This window comes from Hypomesus transpacificus, chromosome 22 (genome assembly GCF_021917145.1).
Source record: "Hypomesus transpacificus isolate Combined female chromosome 22, fHypTra1, whole genome shotgun sequence".
Lineage (NCBI taxonomy): Eukaryota > Metazoa > Chordata > Actinopteri > Osmeriformes > Osmeridae > Hypomesus > Hypomesus transpacificus.
Window position 1 is genome coordinate 2,527,499 of NC_061081.1, and position 20,774 is coordinate 2,548,272.

The window sequence follows — 20,774 nt, forward strand, 5'->3', positions numbered from 1 at the left end:
TAATATACTATCTGTGTGTGTGTGTGTTTGTGTGTGTGTGTGTGTCCCAGGGAGCTCTTGGTGCCGCTGGGAACACAGGAGAACAGGGACTAGTAGGGCAGCGGGTCAGTATTACTGATGTACTGAACATCTGAACTCTCTCTCTGCTGCTGCAGTCTGTCAGTTCAGACTACTGGTTTTGAATACTGTATTTTATAATGGAAACTCTTCGTATAAGGCCTACTGTGTGTGTGCGTTTGGATGGATGGATTTGTATGTGTGTGGGTGTGTGTGTGTGTGTAGGGAGAACTAGGGCTGGAGGGAGAAGCTGGGCTTGCTGGTCCTGATGGAACCAAGGTAAAGTCTAACTGAATTGCCGACTTACTCTTTAAATCAAAAGATTTTCCCCTTGTGGCCAGTTAGCTTCTCACACCTAAGGTTCTTTACACATCTTGTTCATCTCATCTCAATATATAGCAGTAGTTCAAATACACTGTACTCTGGTTAGATAGATGTGGTTGATAGCTAGAGAGATGTTGTTGTTCTTGCACCGGTTCGTGTAACAAAACTGTTCCTTGTGCGTGTGTGTGTGTGGTGTATTTATGTGTTCTAGGGTGAGAAGGGTGACATGGGGCAGGAAGGAGACAAAGGAGAGAAAGGAGAAACTGGACTGAAGGGAAAAGAAGGACCTCCAGGAGATCCTGGACTCACCGGCGTTCGAGTGAGTGGCCAGCCTAGCAACCCAATTTAGCAACATACCCAACCACCTTACCTGGCAACATACCCAACCTGGCAACACAGCCAGTGTTGTTCATTCTCCGTTCATACTCCATTCTCTTGAATGAGGAACTAAACGTGTCAAATGGCTTTGAGTAGAAACACACACAGAAAATCAACTTTCTGCCTGTCTCCTCTCCAGGGTCAGGAAGGCAAATCTGGCCAGATTGGTGAGCGAGGCAAGCTGGGACCAAAGGTATTTTCAAATCCCCGTAACACTGGTGTTCCAACAAAAACCATCACTGTTGCAACCTGTTAACCTATCCTGTCAGTCGGTTCAGTCTGTGAGCGTGTCCTATCTTTCCCATGATGCCTGTGTGTCCAGGGAGCCAAAGGTCACCAGGGTCACCTGGGGGAGACTGGAACAGTCGGGAAGACGGGACCAACTGGGTTTGTTGGGCCAAAGGGCTCAAGAGGAACCATTGGACCTGTGGTAAAGTAGACCATTCTACAATATACAAACATATAACAAATCAGTCTTCATGAACCAAGCCTAGGTTTCAATGAACATGTAGAGCAACACTGAGTTGGCTATTCTCTTGGGCTTGTGAGTGTGATGATCTTATGGAAGATTCTGGAAAGACTGGCTCAGTCATGTCCTGTTGTCTTCTCTTCTCAGGGGGCCCCAGGAAGAATGGGTCAACAAGGGGAGCTAGGTCTGGCTGGTTATGAGGTAAGTTCACCCGTTCTTTGAATAATATATTCCTTTTGATCTGTCCTATGTATACAGAGTTTGTCACAGGATCCATTGTGTGTGTGTGTGTGTCTATGCAGGGTCACCAGGGACCCCAGGGCCCAATAGGGCGTCCAGGACCAAAAGGTGAAAAGGTACACTTCCCTCACTTGATGTCTAACCCCCTCCCTTCCACCCCCCACCCCTGCACATACGTATCCCCCTGCTCCATCACCAGGCCATGTTCCTCAGGCCTCCTTTTACCTGCTTGAGAAATGCCACCTTCCTTCTTTCCTCCCTGAGCTCAGCTAATGGGATTGGACAGGTGAGAGAGTCTGCTCCTCAGCACAGTTAACCCTCATCTCCCCACGTCAAATCTCTTCCTTCCTGTCCCTGCCCTGTCGGTCCTATTGAGTTTTAACGCCCAACAAGACCAGCAGGCTTTCTGTGTGACCTCAGTGACCTCTGTCGACCCAAACTGTTTTCTGAACCATGAAACAACACAGGGGGTCCCTGTCTGAGCGCTGTTGACATCCACTAAAACCTGCTTCAGATGTAGCTAGCGTCTCTGCAGCCACGCCAGGCTAGCTTGGCACGAGTCACTGAACCACAGAATCAGCACTGCATGCTTCCCGTTTTGCACCCAAGGAGAGAAAGACAGAGAGATAGAGAGACCGAGAAGAGAACAAAAGAGTTGAGAAAGAAAGAAGAAGATGCAGGCATCTGGTTCTCATACACTGGCTGGTTTCTCCTGTCTCTTGCGAGGTGTTTCTTAATTTTGACCATGTGGATACAGTTAGGACCCTGCGCACGCTAGCCACAGTACAGACACCACTCTGGTTCAGATGATGTTTTATCGCCCCAGCTCAGCATGCTGTCAGCGAGTGGTGGGGTTGTCCAACTGAAGTGTCTATACCATCTGTAATGAAACGCCTGATCTCAATCGATCGTGGAAGAAACAATAGAAACAAACATTCACATGTGCCCTCATCGGCCATATGCCACTAGAAATAACAACATATATCTGTTTCTCTCTTTCCCTTTAGGGTGAACAAGGGGATGATGGAAAGGTGGAGGGGCCTCCTGGTCCTCAGGGTGACATTGTACGTTATATCTCCTCTACTCTTACTCCCCCCTATCTCTCTATCCTCTTCTCTCTGTCCTCCTGTTGCTTTCCCTTTGAATTTACTATGAGTGGGGCGTTCAAGGTGCGAGTCTCCTGATCATAAATCTGTGTATTCCAGGGTCCACCAGGCAACAGGGGGGAGAGGGGCGAGTCGGGGGACCCAGGATACATAGTAAGTCGGCCCAAAGTACCATGCACCCATTATCGTTGGACTTTGCAAGATGAGATTCATACTGATTAATAAATATTTTTATTGTCATAAAGGCCAAATTTGTACTTATTTTGTATTTTGATGTCCCAGTTATGCTCTTTTAATCATGTAGACAGGGCTCTCCCTCTTGGAAAGGATATAAAGGAATAAAGAATACATTGGTGCACAAATAAGTTCAATAAATACCAGGTTAAATGAGAGACTGTCGGCGCTGAACTTTGACCTCTCCACAGGGTCAGCCAGGTGTGGATGGAGACAGAGGCAAGCATGGCGCCACCGGCCTGCCCGTGAGTGATGGTTTCCACACGTCTTTTCAGGCGCTGCACCTGGATCAGTGTGAACATGGCTGGTCTGTGTGGTCGCTCTGCTCATCTCTGCTCTCTAATCTGATGTTGCAGGGTCACGCTGGACCTCGCGGACAGCAAGGCCCCAAAGGAGCCAAAGGAGATCTGGTAAGGGTGTCAAAATAGCATGACTCTGATGAATGCGTGTGTTCAGGGTGTGTGCATGTGCGTGTGTGCATGTATTGAATGTGTATGCGGTCCAAACCTCCAGTCTGTCTCATTGTTCTTCCTGTCATCACTCTGCATTGACCCCCCCCCCCCTTCCCCCCCCCGCAAGCCCAAACGCAATCTAATCCAATCAGGATGGAGGCCTTCGCAACCCACAAACACATGGGTGCATTTGTCACGGCACAGATATTGACAGGGCTCTGTGGAACCCTAGTCGACTGTGGCTGTCACCTTCACTGTGTGCTTTGAAGTCGGAGTTAGACTTGTTGTTGTTTTACTATTGCCACCCTCTCAACCACTTCTCTCGTTTCTTCTGTCTCCTTTTTCTTGCCCTTTCCTGCCTGTCTCACTCCCTCTCTCTCTCTCACTCCTTTTCTTTCTCTCTTTTCCCCCCTCTCTCTTGCCTTCTGTCTTTCTCTCTTCCTCCCTCTGACCTTCCCCCACTTCTCTCTTCCTCTCCCGCCCCCCGTCGCCCTCTCTCCCTCCACCTCGTTTACTCCAGGGTCAGAAGGGCAAGCAGGGTCAGAGAGGACAGAAGGGGACCCGAGGAACTCTGGTAAGGAAGGGGGCAAGCCCTGTCCTGTCTGAGTCCTTCTCACTCTCTCACGCTCCATCTCACCTCGGTTCTCAGTGGTTCAGACTGCATCTCATCCCTTCTTCCTTCTTCCTCCTCTCCAGGGTGTGGTGGGCCTGCATGGTCCGAGGGGCGTGGTGGGCAGAGAGGGGCAGGAGGGTGCCCCGGGGCCGGACGGAGCTCCAGGAAAGGACGGGAGCAAGGGCGTACCGGTGAGACAGGAGGATGTGGTATTGCCCGTGCGAGGGTGAATGTGCTATACCCCAACATCGTAACGTGAGCGGTCCGCTCTCCGTCTCTCAACCGCAGGGCGAGCAAGGGGACGACGGCGAGTTTGGTGTGCCTGGAAACGCCGGTGCCCGTGGCAAGTTGGGCGGGCCGGGGTTGCCGGGTGAGCAGGGAACGTTTGGACCCAAGGGAGAACGGGGGCTCCCGGGCCAGACCGGCTCCCCAGGGAAGAGGGGGTTCAGAGGAGGGATGGGCCTCCCCGGACCACAGGGGGACCAGGGGCCCAAAGGACAGCCGGTAGGTTGGGATGGAACCACAGCTCAGCCCAAAGGCTCCGGTTCAGTTTGACTGTGTAGTTGTGAGGACTGTTCAGTCCCCTTGAGCATCCTTTTCGTTGTTCTGTGTGTGGCTGGTAGTAGGAGGTGGATGCTTGAGTAACGGTCTGTCATTTCTGCTCCAGGGTGATCCTGGGGAGTCAGGATTCCCAGGAATTTTGGGAGTGTTCGGACCAAGGGTAGGTAGACAACCCTCAACTTGAAACTGCATGTTTGTCATAAAGACTTCACCGTAAACATCCCCACAAAGAGAACTGACCCAGCAACCCCACCCTCAAGTTGGGTGAAGGTGAAGTAGAGATGTGAGAAGGGGAGGAGGAGAGGGTGAGGGAGAGTTGGAGGAAGAGAAAGAGAGCAAAGAGGATTAGGAAGAAAGTTCAGTGAGAGAGAAGGGGTGAGGAGGGTAGAGGAAGAGAGAGAGAGTGGAGAATTATGGAGTGAGAAGCAGTGAGAGAGAGAGGAGGGTGTGGAGGGCGAGGTTTTGTCATAGCTGTTCTACAGTAGTAGCTGTCTTCCCTGGGGGAGAGCTAAAGCAGGAGAAGATTTGTAGCCTTTCCGAGACCCCATCTCATAAACACCCTTTGCTCTGCCCCTCACACTGCAGTAAACCCTCTTCACGGGCCCAAACACAGCTGTTTAAATACAACCTAGTCTACACACATGCCTACCACACAGCAAATCAGTATATCACACATGCATACACGCATACACGCATTCACACACACACAGTGTGACAGTGAAAGATGGGCAAGGTTCTTATGTTTTCGTCAAGTCTGTTGGGGGGGGGGTTGTCTGAAGTAAGCGTGTTGGGTGTGAAGGAAGCGTGTTGGGTGTGGAGGAGATAACGATGTACATGTCTGTGTTGTTCACAGGGTCCTCCAGGGGACTTTGGGCCCAAGGGCATACAGGGACCTAAAGGGCCACAGGGGACCATAGTAAGACCGAGCACAAATCACTCAAATATGACGACTAACATTTCTCACTGTCTCACAATCACCCCCTCTTGACTTTTCTCTCCCTATCTTCCTCTCCCCCATCCCCTCTGTCTATCCCTCCCTCTGTGGATGGATGTACCCATGTGAGGGTGAATAAAGTCTCCTGTTCTCTTCTACAGGGCAGAAGTGGAGTGACTGGTCCCATGGGCATTATAGGACCTGATGGCAGCACAGTGAGTAGTTGACCTACTGTTCCCTCCTCTCATCCCATCTTCATTCCTGAATCCTGTCTTGTGTAACAGTAAATGTGCCTTTCCTCAGGGACCTAAAGGAGACAAGGGCAGCCGTGGAGAGATGGTGAGTGTTTTAGACTGTAGAACCAGCCTCACATGAGCTGTGGAAGAAGCATCGACCATATTCATACGATGAACCTGACATGAATTTCTTTGTCTTCTTTGTCTTCTCTGAACAGGGGATACAAGGCCCTAGGGTATGTGTGCGGTCTGGTGTATTGTTCTATTACACAATGACAAGATGCTCCCTTTGTTCTGACAGGTGTTCAATCATAGTGTAGCTGGAAGATAATATGATAGAGATGTTTGTTTTGTCTCACAGGGTCCTCCTGGACCTCGCGGACCTCCAGGACCCCCAGTAAGTCCTCTACTGTCTGTTATTCTGTCCATGTACTTTTGTTGTGTTGATTTGAGGAAATCCCTTACTTTAGGTGTGTGTTTAAGTTATGTGTTTGCTTTCGCTCTCTCCAGGGTCCTCCCGGTATCCCTCTCCCCTTCGTAAGTCTGTTCATGCCATCAAACATCCATATCCAAGACATCACTGGATCAGGCCAGGTGTAACCAGGAGTGTTTCTGTTCTATGTTTCAGAGCGACGAGGGGCTGCAAGTGTTTGTGGACTCTCACTCTCCATTCAGGACCGAGGTCAGTCAGCGCTGCACAGACAGTCACAACCGTGTTATCAGTGTGTTAGTAATCAGGATCTAGAATTGACTCATGAATATTGTGTGTCAGTCAGTCAATTCATCTCTTTCTGGTTTTCCTTTCTCTTCCTTTTTCGCTCCACATCCCTCTTTGTCTTTGGCGCTCTTCATCTGCCTCGCTCCAAACCTGCTCGCGCCATCTTCTCCCTCCCTCCTTTCACACCTGCCCCTCCATCCGCAGAGCAAGCCGCTGATGGACCTACCCATGTTGGATCAGGGCACAGAGATCTTCAAGACCCTCCACTACCTCAGCAGCCTGGTCCAGAGCCTGAAGAACCCACTGGGCACCCGTGACAACCCCGCACGCATCTGCAGGGACCTCCACAGCTGTGAACAGAGGATGAACGATGGTGAGAGAGAGAGTGTGAGAGAGAGAGAGAGAGAGAGAGAGGGAACATGTTTGTAAGATGTAAGAGGGAGAGAGAAAGAGAGAGCCAGCATTGATCGTAGTTCTTTTTTTTTTCTCAGGCACTTACTGGGTCGACCCAAACCTTGGCTGCTCCTCAGACATGATAGAGGTGTCCTGCAACTTCACAGGAGGAGGGCAGACCTGTCTAAGACCCATCACTGTCTCCAAGGTACTGAAGCAGCCCAGAAACCCAGTTAGAACCCTTAGAAGCATTCTTCCAAATGAACATAACACTATAACATCAAATATTTGTTCTACTCAACAATGTTCTATGAGGGTTCATCTTGGACCAGAATGCTTCATACATGTCCAGAATTCTTGATATGCCTCACATTAACCCAATAGCATTGCAAAAATACTTCTGGAACCTTGTAGAAACATTCCTCTGAAAACCTCACCAAACTGACCACCGGTTCTGATTGGCTTGGCAGTTGGAGATGAGTGTGGGCCGTGTCCAGATGAACTTCCTGCACCTGCTGAGCTCGGAGGCGGTGCAGCACGTGACCATCCACTGCCTGAACATCTCCATCTGGAGGAGCTCCCCTGACCTGCCACCTTCCCAGGAGGCCGTGCGTTTTAGGGCCTGGAGCGGGGAGATGATCGAGGTGGGGGGAGATCTAGAGCCCTATGTTCTCGAAGACTCCTGCTGGGTATGTTCTAAACTAGATGTTCTACACAATGTTCCAGTTTCTCCTTCTCTAATCTCTTTGGCAACTACAATTCCCAGAGAAATGCTCTATTGACTCTTTTGTATGTGTGTGTGTGTTTCAGATGAAGGATGGCCGTTGGCACCAGACCCATTTCCTGTTGCGTTCCCAGGACCCCCAGCTTCTCCCTGTGGTGAACATCTACAACCTACCCCTGACCACGCCCGGATCTCACTACCACCTGGAGGTCGGACCTGTGTGCTTCCTGTAAGGCAGCCCAGTGTGTATGCGTGTGTGTGTATGTGTGTGTGAACAGAGACGGACCCTGACCTCTCGGACACCCCCCTCCCACTCTCTCCCACCCTGAAAAAGCACGGTCCAGAAGGGAGACCCGCCTCCCCCACACATCACCACCTCACCCCACCTCGCACTGCTACCCCCTTCTCTCAGTAGACTGATGTAACAGAGGGAGGAGGTGAGGGAACCGGGGGCATGGATGAGGTGGAAGAAGATGAACAGAGAAGGAAGAGGAGTGGAGTTCTCGTACGAGCGGCTTCTCAAAACAAAGGCAATGCATCCTTCCAGCTGGTCAGGGAAGGGTTGACCCCCAAGCAGGCTGTGGATGTGTGCTCGGAGACCACGCTTGAAGCCCCACACAAACTCCCTCTCTGGAACAATGCCAGGTCGAGGGAGAGTCAGGCCAAGTCAATACTGCCAACTCCCCTCCCTCTACCAAGAAACTTATAGTAAATTATTATACAGTTTGTACTTTTAAATAAAAGGAACAACATTCTGTCCGAGAGAATAATTCAAGTACTTGGGAACAGTTAAATGTACATATATATGTATGCTTATTCTTTAATGTTTAAACATGTATAACTTCATGTAAAGAAATAATCTTCAAGTGCAATAGAAAATATAAAGATAGTTTTATATTATATTCCAGACGTTGTCGGATAATGTCCATTCAGGGGTGCTGTTTATTCATTTGTGCCAGAGATGCTCGTCCTATCTCCCCCGCCCTATCCCCCCCCCTCTCTCTCACTCTATCTTGCCTGTGTGAATCTGGACAGGGAGACCCTGCACCTTTTCTTTGGTAATGTCAAATTAGCAGAAAGCACAAAAACAGAATCCCTATAAGAAAACTATACATGTTTCCCAAAGGTGCAGGACCCCTTCTCTCTGTCTGGTGAGGTCAGCCAAGGAACTGATCCAAAGTCAGTTTGGTCATTTCCCTATGCATGGTAAAGGTTAGAACTCTGAAAGGGTGAACTGGTCCTATACCAGTGCCATATGCCAGTTCATACCCAGAACTAGAGTTTTTGCTCCTGCCAAAAATAGATAGATACTCATAGCCCCCAGGATCACATTCCCTCTAGCTAGGGCCCATTGGGTCATATTCCCTCTAGCTAGGCCCCCTTAGGATCACATCTCTTCTAGCTAGGGACCATAGGATAAAATCTCTTCTAGCTAGGCCCCTTAAGATCATATCTCCTCTAGTTAGTCCCCATAGGATCCTATCCTTTGTAGTTCAATAGGAGAAGGTATGGAAGGAGAAGATCACACCTCTGCTTGGTCTCCTCTAGGTCCTACAAAAACATGGTGCTGGTCTAAGTTGTTCATGTTCTTAATAGTCAAATGAGAACGGGAGTCAGACGTATAACAAAGCAGGACTGAAGCGGTGCTATCCACCCATTCTGAGGTGCTACGGTAACCTGGTGCTCTTACAACAGGTCACACCACTCTGCCAAAGCAAACAAATACACACATCCATGTCACCAAAGTTCAGCATCTGTAATGCACCCTACATAGACAGATGTAACAGATCAAATAACTGAATAGATAACTGGATTAACTGGTCGTTAACATACAGTTAAACTTCTGCCACAGAACCAAACCAACTTGACATCAACACTGAGAAGAAAATTGTTTATTTGAAAGGAATTTTGGAGAAATATTGAAGAACATTTTTGATTATTAATTGTGTATCCATTCATAAAATGACAGGGTTTGATGTTTTAATTTTTTTAACATGGCATTATCAATTAATCTGTACAAATCCCACCAATGTAGGTAATATTTTACAGCTAGGTATGATTAAATAGGAAAAGCCTTTCGTTAATATTGAACACATGTGTATAATTATGCAAGCCGTGTTGTATACAGTGGATCCGCTCTTGCTAATTTAATGTTATTTAAATGTTGTTTTACCGTGGTTGCCGAATGAGCAAGGCTCTCTTTGTCAAAGCAATGAAAGATCTTTTCTCTGATAACTTTATGTATCAGTTTGCCCAACTGGTCTTGGAGTTTATAGATTTTTATTTTATGTGTAAATTTGGGGCTCCAGAGAACAAATTTATTGCAATGTTTATTGTCGTTTATTTTTTTAATTTTTGTTTTGTCCTTCTCAGATTCTTTTCCTCTATGATAATCAAACATGTACTGTACCGGCTATAACTTGTGTTTTTAAAGAAACTTATGTCAATGTGTGAAAGTTCTGTTTTTGTAAATCAGTTTAAAACGTTCAAATGATTTAAGAATACCTCACAATTTACACATTACTCTGAGGACCCATTCTCTGGTGCCTGTGTACTCTATTTCCTTCTTGGAAAATATTTGCCAAATATTTCACAACTCTCCATGTCAGACTATTACAGGTGCCATCATACATTTGTCTTTCCCTTTCATTTTTATGTACCATGTTCAGTTGTTCAATAAATACTTTTTAAACTGGGTTTGGACCTGTTGGTTTAAACACTTGCATACCCAATAAAAATATTTCTTTTTCTACAGCTTGCAGTGTCGCTATTTGTCCACTAAGTGGAACCAATGTCTTATTTTATACTGTTGGGTGAGGTTTCACTTTATGGACAATTTCTTCGTGATATAAAACGTGGTGTTTATCTAGGACAGAGTAGTTGGATGTAAAGGAGCACAAGCTGTTTGACACAGTCATCCCACTGACCGTCTCAGGCAGCATCAACCAATTACTTGCAGTGGCGTGCCTGTTAGTCAACTACCAACACAGACGTTTAGCCAGAGCATGGCCCAAGCTTGTGTAAATGTACATGTATAATTGTACATAATAATTGTATCGGAAGTGCACTTTTTTTGTTTTTGCACTTCAAAAAAAGATAAAGTGCCAAAGATGAAAAAAATTGGGTGGGTCGGAATAATGTGAATATAACTATTGTTGGGGGCTTTTTGTGGCGCCTCAAGAAAGGAGTAAACTAGGACGGGTCAGATGAGGAGAGGAAACAGCCCACATAGGGAATTAGGCTAGAGAGGAAGACTTGTTTATCCCCATGTAAGGAATTAGGCGAAAGAGGAGACTGGTTGTGTCCCATACTCAGTCATGAGGAAAGAGTGGGCTGGGAGAGTCACTCTCCCCTCCCATTAGAATGTTCTTTTCAGAGAGGAAGTCAGGTCAGGATGACCTGATGGAGTAGTGCGTTGAACCACGAGTTGCACAAGAATGGCCAAGGGAGGGAGGACATCTGTTTATCTTGAACAAACTGTGTGTTGTCTGATAATTGCCAAAGATATTTCTATGACGTAGAAAGACTGTATAAAAGTTCTTGTCTATTGAATGCATGGGGGACTTCTCTGGCTAGAGAAGCTCTGCGTATGATTCCAAAATACCTGGCAATAAAGACGAAAGCCTTTGCAATCAATCTCCTGACTCCAAGCCTGTTAATTCTTGCTACACTAAGAACCACTTTCGAGGCTCCAACACTATCTATAACCTTTCCCTACTCATGCTGTGCGGCTTTTCACTCTTCATCATGGACCTGTGACAGGTGACAGGCCGCCCTCACGGTGATCTCCCCTGTCAGTCCTGTATCCAGGGCTCTCAAGTCTCACGCATTCGCTCCTGCCGTTGGAGTTTTGTAACAGTAAAGGTGGTCTCGCGGTCCAGGGTGGGCTTACTTCAGACTAAGGCCACGTTTACACATAGCATGGTCCCTTTTATGCATCCAGGAATCATATGGCTCCACACTCTCATGCACACACTGGAAAGAAGATTGTCCCTTTTAAGGAACCAGGAATTGAGTTAGGATTCTCCTGACCCTCTTCCCTTCTGCTGTCATGGAGTCACCTCTGACAGCTGGTTGTGTGGCTGGTTGTCCCGCGCATACTGAATTGCTTCAATTACACGGTTGTCGTCTACTCTGTCCTTAGAAGCCTCACAGTAATTGTGCAGCACAAAACATGCATAAATTACGAAGGGCAGATTAACCATATTAATGTCCACAGCCCTTCTCAGTGCTCCGAACCGGCTTTTAGCCTGCCAAACGCACACTCTATCACCATCCGTGCTCGGCACAAAGATAGTCCAAAGTACTGCTCCTGGACAGTGCTTCCACCATTTACGTACTCTTTCATAACATATGGAAGCAGTGGATATGCAGGGTCACCGAATATGTACACTTGTATGGCCTCTTCATCTTCAATGATTTGCCTTGGACAGGGAGGGATGTTTCCGTTTTTCAAGACAAGTTCAGTGAAGAGTTAGCAAAAATATGGGCGTCATGCACGCTCCCTGGCCATTTCACTACTATGTCCATGAAGGAATATTTATAATTGCAGGTGGCTTGAATGTTAAAGGTAAACCTACCTTTTCTATTGAGGTCATCAGTAGAATTGGCCGATGGTTGCTTAATCTCTATGCGTCCCAATCCACAGCACCTAGGCACTGAGGGAGGCCATGAGCTTCTTCAGATCTCTGCACAAGTGATTGGACAGCACAGCTTCTGTTTTGGCAGTTTGATATATTTAGGACCAAATTGACTGTTGTGGCTCTACACACCTGATTATTATTGAAACGGCCGATCTAGACAGACCGAATGCATTTGCAGTTTTACGTAGTCTACCCTCATCAGATAAATAGTATAGGGTGAGGGCAACTTTTTTTAATTACACTGACCGGCGACCGCATGATAGCAGTCTCACTACAACACTGACTTTAGAGAACTACATTCTATATGAATCTGTTTGAAACGCCCCCGAGCGTGGTGAACCGTGGGAAGGCGAGCGATTCACGTCGCTGCAGTGTGAACGCAGGGTGAGGTTGGTTGGGGTGAAGCCCTCTGTGAGATTGCTTTTAAAAAGGGCTAAACAAATACATTTTTATTTGATTTGACTGATTTCATCTCAGGACTGGAAGACATTTGTGGGGGATTTTTTGTGACCTTGTGACCTCAAGAGAGGAGTCAACTAGGACGGGGGTCAGATGAGGAGAGGAAGACTTGTTTATCCCCACACTCAATGGGGAAAGAGGGAGCTGGGAGAGTCACTCTCCCCCTCCCGTTAGAATGTTCTTTCCAGAGAGGAAATCAAGTCAGGATGACCTGATAGGATTGTGCAAGAAGAAACGGATTGTGCAAGAAGAATCACGTTTTGTGGAAGAATGGCCACGTGAGGGAGGGTAGGCTATCTGTTGATCTTGAACAAACTGTGTGTGTGTCTGATAATTGCCAACAGATGTGTGTGACGTAGTAAGACTGTATAAAAGTTATTGTCTATTGATTACATGTCAGACTTCTCTGGCTAGAGAAGCTCTGCGTATGATTCCAAAATACCTGGCAATAAAAACGAAAGCCTTTGCAATCAATCTCCTGACTCCAAGCCTGTTAATTCTTGCTACACTAAGAACCACTTTCGAGGCTCCAACAATTGGTGACGCCGACGTGATTCGCTACATCTACATTTAAGAAGGTAGGCAATGAAAAAACCTGTAAAACCTAATGAATGCCTAGATACGAATCTTGAACTAAGAGAAAGTGAAAAGGCTTTGGAGAAGGGGAGTGGTTGCAAATGTTTTAATTGCTAGGATGTATGTTTCCCTGAATGTAAGAAAGATTGAATGTTAAATGTTTCTTGCTAAAAGCTTCTCTACTGTCGTACTATTAAGCTCAGGCAAGGGGGTCTCCGGCGGCCTCTATTCATAACCTGTTAGTTTAGGTACAAACTTGCTATGGACCTCTTTAAAACAAAATTCGGAGAACTGAGGACATAACTTTTTATGGCTTTTTGAATCAAGCAAAGGGTAAAATTCAAAAAGTCTGGCACATCGTGACTTGACCAACAAATGGTCAAAGCGTGTGTAATCACAGTAATATGGTTACGCTTCAAAACAAGGATGTTGAAAAGATCAGGTTAGCTAAAGGTGTTAACAATTGTGGGACAGCATCTGCGTGACTAACATTTTCAACAGACCTCAAACAAATTATTATTTTAAAATATCCGTCCTGGCTAAAAAGTTGCACTATTAACAACAAGTGACAGCAAAGTATAGAGGCCTCTATTACATCAGTCGAAAGTGAGTCAGGACTAGCTATCCGAAAAGATTCATCTTAAGACGTGCTGAAAAAAACATGGGTTAGACGGATATCCGTAGATAATGTGTATAATGTATGAAAAGACGTATGTTTTTATGACATTCCGAGAGATGGCAGTCTTGGGAAGTTCTGAAAGTTCCTAAAACAGCTGTGGTCAAAAAGGCTGTTGAAGGAGCAAGAGGAACAAAAAGACAAAAATCTCCGTTAAAATGCTAAAAAACATATGGAAGATGGAGTCAGGTAAAAACGAAGTGATAAATCTGTTGACTGTTTTGATATTGACATGTATAACCCTCAAAAATCAGTGAAAAAAGGCTGAAAAAATGAGAGATTACGGCTGTTGCGCAATCGTTCCAGACTCGCTTCAGGAAGGCGAGTTGTAAGGGAGGGGGTGAGCAGGGCTGTTCAAAAAAAAGGGCGTTGCCCTGAGCAATGTGTGAATATCGTAAATCAGCAATAGAAGGAAATAAGAACTGTTGACATGAATAAAGACGAAAGCCTTTGCAATCAATCTCCTGACTCCAAGCCTGTTAATTCTTGCTACACTAAGAACCACTTTCGAGGCTCCAACACATTATCAGAAGGTAGCTAGCTACCAGTACTTACGTTTAGTTGCTTTCATCAAGTTTAGTTGCACGCAAAGTACTTAACGTTAGTAATATGTAATTGAACTTGTTTAAATGTGTCTGTTGAGAAGTGAGTGTCGCATTGTCAGGTTGGAAGGTAAACAACTTGACGGTGCTAATATGCTAGCTTCTGTAACTGCCAGTGTCACTACTGTAGCTGCATAGTTGATAGCTAATTATTCAGATAATTTGGCTATTCACAATACATTAATAAACTGTGGCTAGTGCCGTGCCGATCGTGTTACAGATGTTGGATAGTTAGACGGTATAATGACTAGCTAGGTATATTAACGTAGACCAGGGCTCGACATAGGCTTGTCCGCTTGTCCGGGACAAGTGGATTTTTTGTAGGGCAAGTGGAAGAGAACTTTGTCCCCCTGGACAAGTTATAACTCGAACTAAATCAAGTGCTATGTTACTTCACGTTATGTTCCAATTATTACGTCTATTTTACAGAATCACCGAATCCTGCATTAGCAAAACAAAATAAGTGGCTTCGTCCCAAGATCTCTACAGACCGTGCTTTAATGCTAAACACTTGAACGGGGGCTTATTACTTGAAAGAGGAATTATTTACTGTGTCATCTTAGTTACACTATCAGGGCTTAAAAAAACTGTGACTTGCTCAAGTAGGCAAATGGCTAGTAGAACATTTCATAATAAATTCAGTAAATCAAGCGACACTGTAAGACCCAGTGAAATGTTATACAGCTAGCAAACTAACGTTAGCTAGCATCGCTACGACATTGGCTAAATCTATGGTAGGCTATCCTCAGTATTTGCAAGCTATCTAAACTTATACTGTATCTAAAATATGAGAAATGGCCGCGAGATAAGCTTTCACGGGTGTTCGCGTGTCTATGTTGCTTCACTCCGTGGGCCTGCACCTCGTCCATTACTGTTTACAACGTTAGCAGGACTATTTGGTTTGCGCTGCCTTCTCAGCGTGAGAAGTACAAGGTTTGGTGTGAGAGCGTCTGAGCAGGGGCAATTCTAGGATCAGACCTCTAGGGGTGCTCAGCCCCCAATTAGAATGTGACATGAATACAGTGCCTTGCAAAGGTGCTAAACCTCCTTGCTGATATAAATCCCTACTTTCACTTGACAACAATTAATAGATTTATGTATTATTATGCAAAATATTGAATTAATGAAAACACTAAGGATGTCACTTTCTTCATCAAAGAATAATATATATATTTTTTTAATTATATTTTTTAGGGGTGCTTGAGCAAGAGGTGCCACCATGACCTGTACGTCTCTCTGCTAAGGAGTGGAGAGATCAGACCAGAGACTCTGTCCTCTCGACCACGCCCCAACACCACTTCCTCCCTCCCCCTGGTTCCCGCCCAGTGAAGCATGGACACGGAAAAGGCCAGACATTACAACTGTGACCAGTGTGGGAAGAGCTTCAGTCAGGAACCTTAAGGTTCCTGACTGACTGAAGCTCTTCCCACACTGGTCACAGTGGTACGGCTTCTCTCCTGAGTGAACACGCTGGTGTGTCTTTAAGGTTCCTGAATGACTGAAGCTCTTCCCACACTGGTCACAGTGGTACGGCTTCTCTCCTGAGTGAACACGCTGGTGTGCCTTTAAAGGCAAGTTCAAGTTCAAGTTCAAGTCTTTTATTTGTCAGGTGCACAGAGCAACACAAGGTTAGACTGGGCACTGAAATTCTTAAGACAAGACAACGCAAGAACTTGGCATAACATAACATATAAGTACACAGAACAAATTTACATCTATGCTGAGCTTAGATAAGTGAACTTCCTAAATATACAGATAGCAATAAATAAACGACTATACTAACCCTAACACTAAAACTTCCTAAATTACAGATAACAATAAATAGTACGCTATACTAACCCTAATACACACAAAAAAAAAAAAAAACCTGTTACAACCCTATAAACTAATCTAACCTAAATGGAGTACAGTGCAGTAGTGCAAATTTACAGATCAGTGACTTTGTCAATGACCAAACAGGAGCCTGGTGGCGAGGTACAGTAGTGCAATGTTACTGAAAGAGCAACCAGTAGCTGAAAGTGACAGTGTATAAGTGACTAGTGTGCAGTAAAAATGTCCATATCAGTGTCCATTGAGAAGCCTGATGACCCTTGGGTAGAAACTGTTGTCCAGTCTGCGTGTGCGCGACCGGATGCTGCGGTAACGCCTGCCAGAAGGCAACGGGGTAAAGAGACTGAAGGATGGGTGGGAGCAGTCTCTTAGAATCCTGCTGGCTTTCCTAAGGCAACGTGTGTGGTAGGTGTCCTGTAGGGCTGGGAGCTTCCTGCCGATGATGAACTCAGCTGAACGGACCACACTTCGTAGGGCCTTGCGGTCCCGGTCTGTGCAGCTCCCATACCACACTGTGATACAACCAGTCAGAATGCTTTCTATAGTGCATCTGTAAAAGTTAGTAAGGATGACTGAGTCCATACCAAACTTCTTCAGTCTCCTCAGGAAGAAGAGGCGCTTACGGGCCGTTTTGACCACCTTGTCCGTGTGAACAGACCAGGTGAGGTCATTGCTGATGTTCACCCCGAGGAACTTGAAGCAGCTGACCTTCTCCACTTCCGATCCATTGATGAATAGGGGTGCATGCTCCTCCTCCTGCCGCCTCCTAAAGTCCACAATCATCTCCTTGGTCTTGCTGATGTTAAGAGAGAGGTTGTTGTCCTGACACCATGATGTCAGGGTGTCAACCTCCTCTCTGTAGGCTGACTCGTCACTGTCAGAGATGAGGCCCACGATGGTTGTGTCGTCAGCAAACTTAACGAGGAGGTTGGAGCTGTGCGTAGCCGCACAGTCGTGGGTGAACAAGGAGAACAGGAGAGGGCTGAGCACACAGCCCTGGGGGGTGCCTGTGTTGGTGATCAGTACAGATGAAGTGCGGTCACCGATTCTCACCACCTGTGGCCTCCCCGTCAGGAAGTGGAAGATCCACTTGCAGAGGGAGGTGCTTAGTCCCAGGTCCACTAGCTTGGAGACCAGTCTGGAGGGGATGATGGTGTTGAATGCAGAGCTGTAGTCAATGAACAGCATCCTCACATATGTATTCCCCTTGTCCAGGTGGGAGAGAGCGGTGTGCATGGTCAGAGCGATGGCATCGTCTGTAGACCTATTGGACCGGTATGCAAACTGCATAGGGTCCAGTGTGGGGGGCAGCGAGGAGCAGATGAATGATTTGACTAGTCGCTCGAAGCACTTCATGATGATAGAGGTCAGTGCTATTGGGCGATAGTCATTCAGACATGTGACCTTGGTGTTCTTGGGCACAGGGATGATGGTGGTCCTCTTGAAGCAGGTGGGGAGTACAGACAGGTTAAGGGAGAGGTTGAAGATGTCACTGAAGACCCCTGCCAGCTGGTCAGCGCAGCCCCTAAGGGCCCTACCTGATATGCCGTCTGGGCCAGGTGCCTTGCGAGGGTTGATCTTCTTAAAGCATAGCCTCACCTCAGCTACAGTTAGTGTAGGCACACCACTGGCTTGGCCTTCAGGTAGCTCCACTGCAGGGGGTTCACTGTCCCTCTCAAAGCTAGCGTAGAAGGAGTTCAGCTCGTCTGGCAGTAGGACAGAAGACTGGGTCTCATTGTAGCCTCTCCCTTTGTAGTCTGTAATGGCTTTAAGTCCACTCCACATGCGCCTGGGGTCAGAGCCATGGTAGCTGGACTCCACCTTGGTCCTGTAGGCCCTTTTCGCTGCTTTGATGGCCTTCAGAAGGCACACCAGCGTGTTCACTCAGGAGAGAAGCCGTACCACTGTGACCAGTGTGGGAAGAGCTTCAGTCGGTCAGGACACTTAGAGGAACACCAGCGTGTTCACTCAGGAGAGAAGCCGTACGACTGTGACCAGTGTGGGAAGAGCTTCAGTCAGTCAGGACACTTAGAGGAACACCAGCGTGTTCACTCAGGAGAGAAGCCGTACCACTGTGACCAGTGTGGGAAGAGCTTCAGTTATTCAGGAAACTTAAAGACACACCAGCGTGTTCACTCAGGAGAGAAGCCGTACGACTGTGACCAGTGTGGGAAGAGCTTCAGTCAGTCAGGACACTTAGAGGAACACCAGCGTGTTCACTCAGGAGAGAAGCCGTACCACTGTGACCAGTGTGAGAAGAGCTTCAGTCATTCAGGAAACTTAAAGACACACCAGCGTGTTCACTCAGGAGAGAAGCCGTACGACTGTGACCAGTGTGGGAAGAGCTTCAGTCGTTTAGGAAGCTTAAATATACACCAGTGTGTTCACTCAGGAGAGAAGCCGTACCATTGTGATCAGTGTGGGAAGAGCTTCAGTCTGTCAGGAGTCTTAAAGAGACACCAGCGTGTTCACTCGGGAGCGAAGCCGTACCACTGTGACCAGTGTGGGAAGAGCTTCAGTCGGTCAGAACACTTAGAGGAACACCAGCGTGTTCACTCAGGAGAGAAACCGTACCACTGTGATCAGTGTGGGAAGAGCTTCAGTCAGTCAGGAAACTTAGAGAAACACCAGCGTGTTCACTCTGGAGAAAAGCCGTACCACTGTGACCAGTGTGGGAAGAGCTTCAGTCATTCAGGAAACTTAATGACACACCAGCGTGTTCACTCAGGAGAGAAGCCGTACCACTGTGACCAGTGTGGGAAGAGCTTCAGTCAGTCAGGAAGTTTAGAGATACACCAGCGTGTTCACTCAGGAGAGAAGCCGTACCACTGTGACCAGTGTGGGAAGAACTTTAGTTGTTCAGGAGCCTTAAAGACACACCAGTGTGTTCACTCAGGAGAGAAGCCGTACCACTGTGACCAGTGTGGGAAGAGCTTTAGTCGGTCAGGAGACTTAAAGACACACCAGCGTGTTCACTCAGGAGAGAAGCCGTACCACTGTGACCAGTGTGGGAAGAGCTTCAGTCGATCAGGAAGCTTAGAGACACACTTTTGTTCTGGCAAGACTAAATATCCTGATCTCTAGATCTCACTTAATAATTAAACATGTATGAACATAGGAAATATATGTATTTGTATTCATTATTTAAAGTATACAGTAATGTACTGTAAAGATGTTTGATTCATACCAAAAATGTATATTGTAGCCTTTATAAATGTAAAGATAAAATACAGGCTATGTGCAATTGTTTCATTGTGTATTAATAATTTTATAATTTCATTCTGTAAGACTTGATATGTACTGTATTTTACGTATGAGAATAAACTTAAATAACATGCTATGTAACATCCTCCCTCCCATTGACAAGTTCACGTCCCACCCCACTGCCACCAACACCCTGTTATCCACATTAACTGCATCCCTCGACACTCTCTTTCCCCTGTCAACCTGATCTTCAAGCATGATCTTCTCCCTCCTGCCCTTGGCTCACGAATGTTATTCGTGAAGAACGGTCCACCCTTCGGGCAGCTGAGAGGAGATGGCTCCCTCCCGCCTTAAATCCTTCTCTGCTCACATAACTGGTGCTAAAACCCACTACTTCCTCAACAAAATTAACTCAGCCTCAAACCCTCACAAACTTCAGTCCAAGGAGGGAGATGAGGAGCGGGGTAACATGGGACCGTCTGGGTAGATTGAAGACCAGGAAGACCATGTTACCCCGCTCCTCATCTCCCTCCACTGGCACCCCATCACGGCCCGTATCAGATTCAAGACCCTGTTACTGACCTTCCGAACAGTGAACGGGACTGCATCCGACTACATCAAGTCTCTATGCTCCAGCCTTACACCCCCACCCGCCACATACGGTCTTCTTCTGACAACCGTCTGGTGGTCTCACCGCTCAAGAGTGCCCGGTCCCAACCCAAGCTCTTCTCCTGTCTGGCCCCCCAATCAGAGACCCCACCTCCATCAGAGACACAGACTGTCTCACCAACTTCAAGAAAAGGCTCAAGACGCACTTGTTTTCCGGGAGTACCACGGTACTTAGGAATGATTTGCTGGATCTGATGTTAGTTTCGGGACACTTTCTTCCAGGTGCACACGCGCACATGGGCGTGTGCCAACAACTGACTAACAATAATGGAAATTGCAAGCTTTTGTTGTGGGCTCAAAAAACCTGTATTGGGGAATGAGCCTGTGACAGGTCAGCTCAGGACACTGACCTCCTTTAAGGAACAAACTAGAGACACAGCCATAGCAAAGTGAGGGAGGAGTCAGCTGTTGTCTAACAGAACAACATCCACAGGGCATTTCCTTCAATGGGCCTCTTCTGTGTTCCCGATAGAGTAATCTGTATTAGAATGTTTTGCTCCCTTCTAAACTTCCACTAGGTCAGGCTGACACAAGGCGACAGCTGACAGGGGAGGGGGAACTGCCCTTTGATATGAAGCAATCGGCTTGTGAAATAGCCCCCATCTGTTTATCAGAGTTTCAGGCCGATTGCCAATGAACGGACAAAAGTATTTGTGTGACGTGCATGACTTGTATA

At 46.8% G+C, this 20,774-nt stretch overlaps 2 protein-coding genes and 1 long non-coding RNA gene across 3 annotated transcripts in view; all 3 read left to right on the forward strand.

Moving 5' to 3' along the window:
* col27a1a (collagen, type XXVII, alpha 1a) overlaps window positions 1–10,193 on the forward strand; it is a 65,747-nt gene extending 55,554 nt beyond the window's left edge. Inside the window, exons 28-53 of the mRNA XM_047045223.1 lie at window positions 51–104; window positions 283–336; window positions 593–700; window positions 899–952; window positions 1,082–1,189; window positions 1,376–1,429; window positions 1,531–1,584; window positions 2,476–2,532; window positions 2,674–2,727; window positions 3,000–3,053; window positions 3,165–3,218; window positions 3,781–3,834; window positions 3,957–4,064; window positions 4,162–4,377; window positions 4,541–4,594; window positions 5,288–5,350; window positions 5,530–5,583; window positions 5,672–5,707; window positions 5,823–5,840; window positions 5,966–6,001; window positions 6,115–6,141; window positions 6,233–6,286; window positions 6,527–6,695; window positions 6,814–6,923; window positions 7,186–7,404; window positions 7,526–10,193. Of these exons, the coding sequence (XP_046901179.1) occupies window positions 51–104; window positions 283–336; window positions 593–700; window positions 899–952; window positions 1,082–1,189; window positions 1,376–1,429; window positions 1,531–1,584; window positions 2,476–2,532; window positions 2,674–2,727; window positions 3,000–3,053; window positions 3,165–3,218; window positions 3,781–3,834; window positions 3,957–4,064; window positions 4,162–4,377; window positions 4,541–4,594; window positions 5,288–5,350; window positions 5,530–5,583; window positions 5,672–5,707; window positions 5,823–5,840; window positions 5,966–6,001; window positions 6,115–6,141; window positions 6,233–6,286; window positions 6,527–6,695; window positions 6,814–6,923; window positions 7,186–7,404; window positions 7,526–7,672 (2,070 nt within the window). The 3' untranslated portion in view covers window positions 7,673–10,193. The remainder of the gene's footprint in view (window positions 1–50; window positions 105–282; window positions 337–592; window positions 701–898; window positions 953–1,081; window positions 1,190–1,375; window positions 1,430–1,530; window positions 1,585–2,475; window positions 2,533–2,673; window positions 2,728–2,999; window positions 3,054–3,164; window positions 3,219–3,780; window positions 3,835–3,956; window positions 4,065–4,161; window positions 4,378–4,540; window positions 4,595–5,287; window positions 5,351–5,529; window positions 5,584–5,671; window positions 5,708–5,822; window positions 5,841–5,965; window positions 6,002–6,114; window positions 6,142–6,232; window positions 6,287–6,526; window positions 6,696–6,813; window positions 6,924–7,185; window positions 7,405–7,525) is intronic.
* A 2,717-nt stretch (window positions 10,194–12,910) lies between these two features.
* LOC124484807 lies at window positions 12,911–15,655 on the forward strand. The gene is made up of 2 exons (XR_006958007.1): window positions 12,911–13,119; window positions 15,590–15,655. It is a non-coding gene; the product is annotated as an uncharacterized LOC124484807 (long non-coding RNA).
* Window positions 15,656–18,079: 2,424 nt separating this feature from the next.
* Window positions 18,080–19,565, forward strand: LOC124484804 (zinc finger protein 271-like; the record flags this gene model as incomplete). The annotated part of the gene is made up of 1 exon (XM_047045912.1): window positions 18,080–19,565. A coding segment is annotated over one exon (1,230 nt), but the record flags the coding sequence as incomplete, so codon positions are not given.
* Between the last annotated feature and the right edge of the window lie 1,209 nt (window positions 19,566–20,774).